The 9,712-nt window shown below is 33.3% G+C and overlaps 1 protein-coding gene across 2 annotated transcripts; it reads left to right on the top strand.

Annotated features, from left to right (window-relative positions):
- The first annotated feature begins 840 nt into the window (after positions 1–840).
- Positions 841–9,392, top strand: LOC141720453 (tRNA threonylcarbamoyladenosine dehydratase). 2 transcript variants are annotated; one of them, XM_074522876.1, is made up of 11 exons: positions 841–1,049; positions 1,323–1,375; positions 2,384–2,516; positions 3,335–3,482; positions 5,219–5,431; positions 5,778–5,912; positions 6,419–6,553; positions 6,916–7,131; positions 7,741–7,865; positions 8,609–8,666; positions 8,994–9,392. In XM_074522876.1, the coding sequence occupies exons 1-11, from the start codon at positions 955–957 to the stop codon at positions 9,102–9,104; spliced, it is 1,422 nt and encodes a 473-aa protein (XP_074378977.1). In that variant the 5' UTR covers positions 841–954; the 3' UTR covers positions 9,105–9,392. The 2 variants fall into 2 exon arrangements, with proteins under 2 accessions (XP_074378977.1, XP_074378978.1); XM_074522877.1 differs by having other exon boundaries at positions 842–1,049; positions 2,399–2,516.
- The last annotated feature ends 320 nt before the right edge of the window (positions 9,393–9,712 follow it).

The following is a 9,712-nucleotide window of genomic DNA, read 5'->3' as shown; positions in this document are numbered from 1 at the left end:
AGCTAAGAAAATCTCCTTTCCTTTTCAATGTGGGACTTAAGATTTTTATAACTCATTTTCCATTTTTAAGGGACCATCTTTGGATAATCATATCTCACTCATCCCTAAATAATTTTGAGTGATTCAAAGTGCCTCGGAAAGCTCTCGTGAAGGAGAACACATTCCAAGCGTCACTCGTTGCACACACGCAACAACTAACCACTCAAGCGCGGGTCAAAATGACTCGACAATGTCGCTTAAATGCGGTTTACCTTGGTTCACAAGGTTTGCAGGTTATTGCGTGAAACCGTATGGTTTATCCAGTGCGCACCCGAATGGTAGCGACTGCGGGTTAACTACGATAAAAAAAAAATTAAACTAGGGGTTTAGGCCCTAAACTCTAGGAACCAAAAATGCAAATTTTAAATTAAACAATTTTAAATTTAAAAGTTTAACTTAATTTAATAATTTTTAACATTTTAGGGTTCACAAATCCTTTTTTGGATTTTAAAAATAATTTAAATAATTATTAAGTATTTTGGGAATTAATTTTTTTTATATGAGGTTAAAAATATTTCTTTTAAAAAAAGTATATGTGCAAAACATTAGATAAAGTACTGTTTTGAGATCAAAATGCTACACGACGTAACGTTGGGAACCAATTTGGTAAATTAAAAAATAATAAGCAAAACGTAAGTACTACACGATATAGTGTTTTGAGATGAATTTTAGGGTCAAAATTTTCAGAAGCGATATTTTGAACCATTTTTCATCTCAAAATGACATTTAGTATCACCACCGCCAAGGGGTTTTATTATTAAAAAATAAAAATATGAATGAAAATATTACAAAAGGCTGCGCCTCACGGAGGTTTTGGGAGTTGTAGTATCATTAACATAGGGTTGTGTAAAAGAATGAGACCCAGCATATATAGTTCTTGCTTGTACATATAGATACATACGATAGCATACAAAGATGGGTGAAAGAGGGAAGTACGTAGCTTTGATTGGAGCTGGAGCTTTTCTGGGCTCTCTTACAACCTTCACTATTCTTAAGCTACTCTACAACAGGTCTTTTTATTTACAATTATTTTTACATTTGTGTTTGTAATTTTGTATATACAGTATAGCGTTTATATGTTTTAGCATGGCATTGAATTATTTAGTTTTGCTTAGATAATAAAATGGCCTTTTGTGCTATGTCTTGAGGGGATTGTATTAATTAAAGGGTTTTTTTTGTTGTTGTGGTAATTGTCGAAAAATATGAAATTATGTCATTAGGCAGAAGTATTTGATTTGTATGATTTTTGACAATGTTTCAATGCCATTTCTTGTATGTTGCAGAAAGGACCGTAAGCTTAAATATTTGACGATTAAAGAGGCACTAGAAACTAATGGTAAGTATTGGAGGACCTCAGCATTACTTTTACGAGTTTTTGGGTTTAATGTTAGTTTGGAGAAAGTTTTGTGGATATTAGTTACTTAATATATACAAATTAAAAATTGCAGCTTTTTACTTTGATGTCTACATGTTGCGACATACTTAATCTGTAGTCTTGTTCTTTCACTGAGGCTAAACTTAAATTGGGGTTCCACTGATCAAATATTTTGCTTCATTATGTGTTCTTTCAATCAGACACCTGAAGAGCATTGACACCTTTTTCACCTGCCATTTGTTAAGATTTAGAACTATATAATACAAGAAGAAGTTTTATTTTTTGAAGAATGTTAAGCCAACAGACCTGGGAAGCAGATTATCAGTATTATATACTCCTTTCCTTCTACAGGAAGAGTCTCATATGTATTTACATTTTGTATTATAATTTTGAAATCTGGAAGTTTAGTACTTCAATAACTATTTTTCCATTAAGATTTGAAACAAGGATTCCACTTTTTCGGAAATTTTGGGTATACTTAAAACTGACCTTTAGATGATTCAGTGTTCAATATCAATTATATTGGCTTTAGTCATCAAATTTCGATGATAATTTTTTTATCGGTTCTATAAAAGAAGCAAGTGCGGCTGCTTTTGTGGGGGGGGGTGTATGATATTAAGTCCTTTCACTTCTCAGGGTATTAAAACAATCTTAAACAAATATATATATAGCTTACTGATGATTATATTTTTCTGAAAATGTGATTAATACAATGTATTAATATCCTCATGTGGTGTCAAACTTTTGTGCAAGACTACAAGTGACAGAAAATTGTAGCCGGGAGATAAGTATAGGTATAAGGTGTATAGTACGGCTATCTCATTGAATCATTTGATCGGTGCTTAAAGTAATGTCTCCCGTTGAGTCTCCCGTTGATAATATGTAGTGCTCTAGTTACAGGCGTATAGTGTACTCAAGTCATTTTTGTTTTAAAAACAAGAAGGGTGTAGCTTATGTGTTTATTACAAGATTTTTATTTGGCAGGTGAAACTTGTATGTCAAATACAACTGTCCAGGGTTCTAACTTTACAAGCACTGATGATTACAGCACTACTTATCTGGACATGTTGAAGGATGACATTGTTTCTGAACACCTCACCAGGTACTTCAAATCAAATAATTTTGTTTTTTCCAACTTGTTTATGCAATTTCGTTTTCTTAAAATTTGTTAATCTCAGGAGTAGTGCTAGGTACCCCAAATCCGTTCCCAAAATTACTCCCGAATGACGTGGCTTGACATTTGTCACGTTTCAATTTGTGGGCGTACAGATATGCACGCATGGTCTCGTCTTATTATGAGGAAAGTTACCAAGTATACAGCTTACACATCAGCATTTGGGAACAGTTTTGGGGACTCTAGCATTCCTCTAATCTTAGTAGTGGCAGAGCCTTCACTAGGCTAAACCTCCAACCTCCAAAATGATTGTGACTTTTAAAATGCCTTATTCATTGATATGGTATTACTAAGATGGAATGTTTAAAAATGTAATGTATATATATATATATGATATTACCACTGGACCTCCTCCTCTGCTTAATAGTCACTAAATAGCTAGTCAAATCTGAAGACCATTTCTTGTAAATCTAGAAAATGATAAACTCTTTGATACTTTATAAATACAATTGATTATGATATTTCTACCAACATAATTGTTTTACCCTAAATTACAGATTTCAAAATCTATGTCTATAATTTGTGTGCGTTTATTTTCTATTATTAGACAAATATTAAAAATTGGGGAATATTGTATATCCTGTAAAAATATTTTTGGAATAATATCAATAGATGTTAATCTAAAATAAATGGGATATTACATAAACAAGCATGTAGATGCTTAAACATGTAAATTTGTTTCGTTTACAATAACATGAATGCTTGAATGTAACTCCATGTCTTTTACTTTGCTGATTTTTTTTTAGAAATATTCAGTTCTTTGGCCTCGATTCCCAGCAGAAAGTGACTACGTCTTATGTTGTAGTCATTGGTCTTGGAGGGGTAGGGAGTCATGCTGCTTCTATGCTTTTGAGATCTGGTGTAGGAAGGCTTCTTCTTGTAGATTTTGACCAGGTATTTCTCGACTTGTTTGTTTGTTTCTATCTTATTCTGTTTCATATGTACAACTAGTTGTAGTTATAAAACTTGGGTTCTAGAAGGAAAATCTTGGAAGTGGTTACTTTGTATGTGTGGTGTGTATTGTAAGTAGAAAGAGATATTATTATCGTATGAACCTTTTAGCTTTATCGTTGACTATCATTTATGTATCTGTTTTGTACTTGTGATGTTTTCAACACTCAGCATACATGATAGATTATCATGTGCTTGCATCTTCAAGTTCTCATTCTTGGTTGTAAGCTAAAATGTCAAGGCACGGGCATACTAAGTCCTAGAGACAATATGTGGTTATGCTCATTGCAAGTTCCTCATAAAACTGAAAGGAAATTCCATTTTCACAAACGTTTTGTTGCTGTGGTAATGCTTGTAAAGAACTAAAAAGGGTACAAGAAAATAATTGTATCATTTAGCAGGCTAGAAGACATGGACCTCCATCTATACAGTTTAGCATTATGCTCATTTCAGATCTATACTATTATATTAAAAACGAAACATTAAAAGTTTGGTTGTTGGTTGTTGGTCGTTCTATTAGATTTAAAATAGGACACTTATATTATATTTCTATATTATATTTGAAACAAAACACCTAAAATTACTCGCCTATCAATTCTATTATATTTAAAATAGGACACTTATATTATATTCCTATATTATATTTAAGTTTATATTTAAGTTTGGTTGTTGGTTGTTGGTCGTTCTATTATATTTAAAATAGGACACTTATATTATATTGCTATATTATATTTAAAACAAGACACCTAAAATTACTTGCCTATCAATTCTATTATATTTAAAATAGGACACTTATATTATATTCCTATATTATATTTAAAACAAGACACCTAAAATTAAAATATAACTTTATATTTTGAACAGAAAAATAAACACACGCAGCCGCAATCGGGGAATTCTATCTCGCCTATCAATTGTCTCAGACGTCTTCATCAGTTCATCAATTGTCTATATTATTATATTAAAGACGAAATAATGAAAGTTTTGTTGTTGGTCCTCCGTCGCTCAATCTAAACTGTCAAATCCAAATGGATATAATTTTAAAAATTATTATTTAAAACCAGCACATCTCATTTTAAAAGACCAAGTTTAGATGCAGAACCAGCACATCTAGATGCAGAACCAGCACATCTCATTTCAATAGACCAAGTTAAAAATAAAGATACGAATATATCGTGTAACCGTGGTTTTTGACAATTTTGTCATTTATGTGTACTAGTATATAACCCGTGCGATGCAAAGTCGTTTTTATCATTATACTCCCTCAGTCCCTTCCAATTGTTTACATTTCTGAGGAAGTGTCCGGCATGTATTTTAAGGTGCATAAAAAGTTTAGTTATGTAACTTATTTTTACAATTTTCTTTTTCTGAATAAAAGTTGAATGTTTTAATTTTTATTCAGAAAAACAAAATTGTAAAAAAAAATTACAAAACTATACTTTCTATGCACCTTAAAATGCGTGTCGGACACTCTCTAAAAAATGTAAACAATTGAAAGGGACGGAGGGAGTATATTATAAATTATAATTTTGATAATATGTTGCTTGTAGGATTCGTATCTTTATTTTTAACTTGGTCTATTGAAATGAGATGTGCTGGTTCTGCATCTAGATTTACTTGCTTTAGAATATAAAATTCTAGTGTGAGGTACCAATGCTATATATATCTTACATGTGCAGGTGTCACTTTCATCTCTCAATCGCCATGCTGTAGCCACAAGAGAGGATGTTGGCACCTCAAAAGCTCGATGCCTTAAAAAGCACTTTTCATCGATTTTTCCAGAGAGCCATGTAACCGCAAAGGTTCTGTTATACGATTCGTCCTCCGAGGAAGAAATTTTTTCTGGGAACCCTAATTTTGTTCTGGACTGCATTGACAACATTGACACGAAGGTACTGTTTATTGTGTTACATTAGCATATATACATGCAAACCCTAACTCGCATGCCCTCACAGACAGCATATGCACACACATACATAGTCATTATTGAATTTTATTTGAAAAGGTAGAAAGTTTCAAATATTGTTTTAGCGACTTCTATGCCATAGTCTTTATATGTAATGTCATACTTTATTTGCTTTTGACATGATTAAATTAATTGCTCATCTGCCACGTGCGGTAATGACTAATGGTAATCTTTTACTACATAATCACAAGGTAAATGTGTTGATTGAAATCTATCTGTCAATACTCTCTGTCTAATTAAATTTAATATGGTTGCTATATTGTCTGGAACAGGTTTCCCTTCTTGCTGCATGTGTACGTAGGGGTGTAAGGGTTCTATCTGCAACAGGAGCTGGGGCAAGAGCTGACCCTACAAGAATACGCGTGGCTGATCTAAGAGAATCGACCAATGATCCACTATCCCGAGCTGTAATTCTTCTGTTATTCTTTTTTATTCTGTATATTATGTTTAATTATAGGTATTTGGAGATCTGAGGTTTGTTCTCATATAATTTAATGCTCATGCCTTTACAAGAAATTGTGAGATTCCCACCTTTAGACAAGTAGCTGAACTTTATTTAAGTTGTACCTGTTTCAGAGTTTTGGTTAGAGCATTGTAAACAAAAATCATGCTGCACTGCGGTGTTATCATTTTACCTAATAGGAGCTTTATGCTATACCTGCAAAATATTCTAGTAGATTGCACATTTTTTATTTGTAGATGCTACTTTGGTGACTTTCATAAGAATGTGAGTTTATTTCTTGTGGTCTATCCATGCATATTATCGGTGATCAACTTTAGCACCAGTTAATTCCTGAGGTTCTTGTTAGTTAATATATTGAAGTTTATAGACATCACATTGTATCACGTGGATAAACTTTTTCTGACTTAATGTTATGGCAGTCAATTTATTCTCGCGACATCTTTTTTGCAGGTTAGACATCGTCTAAGAAGAGATCATGGTATTGAAGGTGGTATTCCTGTTGTTTTCTCATTGGAGAAACCCAAAGCAAAGCTACTTCCCTTTAAGGGACCAAGTGGAAATGAGGAAAATCCTTCTGATTATCAAGTGAGGATGTTCACTTTTTACTTTGCTTTGATATATACACCCTGTCCCAAAAGAAGAGTAACTTTGACTATTTGCACGTATTTTAAGGTGTAAATTTATATATTCATCCAGAAATAGAAAATTTTAAATGTAATTTGTTGAATCAACCTTTTTTTATACCTTAGAGAGGTGGAAAAAATGTCAAAAAAAGGTTCTTATTTTTGGTTAGAGGGAGTATAAAACTTAACAGATACTTATTACCATGTTTAAAAGTATTTACCTTATGCAGTCGTGTGTTGAACTTTAGACATATAACTAAATAATATATGAGTACTTGAGTATTCTATTGCATAGACATACTAATGACTAAGTTATGGTATCAGATAGTTCCAGGATTTAGAGTTCGCATAATTCCTGTGCTTGGAACCATTCCTGCAATTTTTGGACAAGTAATGGCTTCCTATGTTCTTACTCAACTGGCAGAGTTGCAAGTCCAAACAGAACCTGTGGTGAATTTTGACATGGATCACTATCAACTGCTCCATCAGCGCCTTATTGAGCACGAGGAGATGTTATATGGCACAACTATGCACGTTGAGGTATTTAGTTAAATGTCATTCATAGTTGAAATTATTTGTTTTTCTATCTGTGATATGTACTGAGAACACAACCCATCAACTCCATTACTATAGTTTTTGATCTATTTTCTGATTGAGCGAGACGATCCATGGAATTGTGTCCCTATCTTTGTCTTCATTAAGCCTTTTAAATTTGTTTTTGGATTGTGGGGAACACATGTGGCTGCTCCTTGAGTAAGGTTATGTACTTGAAGCTGTTTTTTCCTTGAAATTAAAACTACTATTATTGGCTAGAGATAAAGTTGGCAATGATTTGTGCCTGGAACTTGCTAGATAAATAATGTCAATCTATGGAGGAGCTCATGTGCAGATTTGAATCTAGAAACATTTGCTTAAATTATGGTCCATGCCTTCTTCAACTGAAATATTATTTGAATGACAAAGGAAGATGATCTAACGACGTTTAGTTACTATTTTGACTTTAACTTCTGTCGTTCCTTTATTGTGTAAGAACTTTCAGATACGTGAGCTTTATCCTGTTTTTTTTGTTTCCGAGCAAATAATCACCAGGTCTACTTTTATCTAGAGGTGATGTCTGATTTTGTCAGTATTCCTTATATCATTTTTTAGGTAGATGTGGAAGAAGTTAGGTACATTGCCAAAGAATTATGGCATGGGCGCAGTGCAAAAGACCAATCAATTAAAGACGTTGGCCGTGGAATGTGGCGCTCTATCAATGACTTGATGCTTGTGAGGTATGAATGATTCATGGATTCTAGCATCACTAGGTGAAAGAACACTCACTAATTTTGAATTTCTTAAAGATGCAGTGTCTTTTATAATGCTTATAAATCTTGCATATAACTTATGTATCCGAAAGAATGTGTGCAAGTCCAAAATTATGCTTAAAAGGATTTCTTGGCTGATTATAAATTGTGCAGACCAATGTAATTGGAGTCAGAATTTGCTCAATAATCAAGTAAAATGTAAAAGTATGCCACTAAGTTTTGGCAAGAGTTGGAAATTTAATTTAGTATGTTAATGAGATCTGAGCTAGGTGTGATGGATGATTTCCTTATAGATACCGTGGTTGTAAGTGCAGTCAACGTTCAACATACAGTCTTCTTGTATATTTATTTCTTCTTACGGATCTAGAACCCTGACGGAGATACTAAGCAAGCTGTCTGCTATAATTGTTTGTAAGGTGGTCTGTGTTGTGTTGTCACAGGATATAGCAGGTATACTTAAAAATAATGGGTAGAGCCTTTAGTTAGAAGATAGTAATCGTTGCTGATAATATCAAATCAGACTACTTAACTGGTAGTTCTACGTATTGTGCTTTTATCAACTGTTCAGGATGTAGATGGGACTTGAGGCTATTGAGCATTATGTGCATGTAGTTCTTCCAGATTTGGTGGAGCTTCATGAGCCGGTTTATTTTATTGCAAATTCTAATCGCTTCATAATGTATTAATAATTTTCCATCTTAACTTTTCAGATGGGATCAAGCAAAGCCAGCTTCAGTTTCAAATCTAATTCTTCTTAGATTTAAAGAGGTACGTATTAAGTACATTTCTAAATACATACATGCATGTAAATTGTGCACATAAATAAGAAGCAAAGGAAGCAAATTATGATTAGTCCTCCTCCACTTGTGCTTCTGAATCTATTAACTTACAAATTTATGCAGATCTTGGTGATCATTCATGATTCATCTATAAATTAGCCTAAATGCATATATAGGCCTCTGTGCTGTGTCCCAAAAGCCTATCATGCCTCTAACCTTTGCAATTACCTCTGTCCTCTATCATTTCATAACCGTTAGACCCTTAGTTATAACAGGAAGTTGGGAACCTCTAAAGTGAGCTATGTTTTCTGTTTAGGCTGATGAACATGAGTCGAGGACACTTGAAGATGTAAAGGAAAAGGAACCAGAATTTTACACAAGAGTAATATCTGTGCTGAAGCGAGCTGAACTTGATTTTGGATTGTAAATGGGAGTGTAGCTATTTTGCACGAGTGACAAACTCTAAAACACCATTACATCAGGCTCAGATGTAGTCTTCATCTTCCTCCGCTGTCCGGATGAAATAGTTTCTGCCCAACTTTGGAGTGATTGCTAGATGTAAGATTTGAGAAACAAGATATAGTTGAAGACCAACATGAAATTTAAGCGTGCAGACCTCCAGATTGGGAAACAAATGAAAACTACTGCAAAAACTACTGCGAAGCATGTACCAACTTCTAAATTTGGTGATAATATATGATTTTGTTACCCATAACTATTTTCTTTGAGAGGAAGAATAAACATGCCATGGAGAAGAGACGCCCGTGCTTGCAGACTTGGCAATTTTGTACACTATAAAAGCCAAATTTTATTTTTCTTTTTTAAAAATAGTATCTCTGTGAAATCATAAAACTCTAAAATTTAATTATATGTGATGCATATTAATAAAATAGAAGTCTTAAAAGAGGTTGTTCAAACATGACCCTTTTTTTTATTAATTAAGTTTAATAATCTTAGAAGAACACAATTAGATTTAGATCTGGAGGCTGCAAGTACCCCGCTCGTCGAGTGCGAGATTTTGCAGTACTTGTCATT

The sequence above is a fragment of the Apium graveolens genome, chromosome 4, assembly GCF_009905375.1.
Source record: "Apium graveolens cultivar Ventura chromosome 4, ASM990537v1, whole genome shotgun sequence".
In the NCBI taxonomy this organism is placed as follows: Eukaryota; Viridiplantae; Streptophyta; class Magnoliopsida; order Apiales; family Apiaceae; genus Apium; species Apium graveolens.
This window is presented reverse-complemented; position numbering and strand designations above follow the sequence as displayed.

Coding starts and splice junctions, on each gene's coding strand:
- LOC141720453 (XM_074522876.1), top strand. CDS start 955: ATGGGTGAAAGAGGGAAGTACGTAGCTTTGATTGGAGCTGGAGCTTTT. Junction 3,483..5,218: donor TTCTTGTAGATTTTGACCAG/GTATTTCTCGAC, acceptor TTACATGTGCAG/GTGTCACTTTCATCTCTCAA. Junction 7,866..8,608: donor AATGACTTGATGCTTGTGAG/GTATGAATGATT, acceptor TTAACTTTTCAG/ATGGGATCAAGCAAAGCCAG.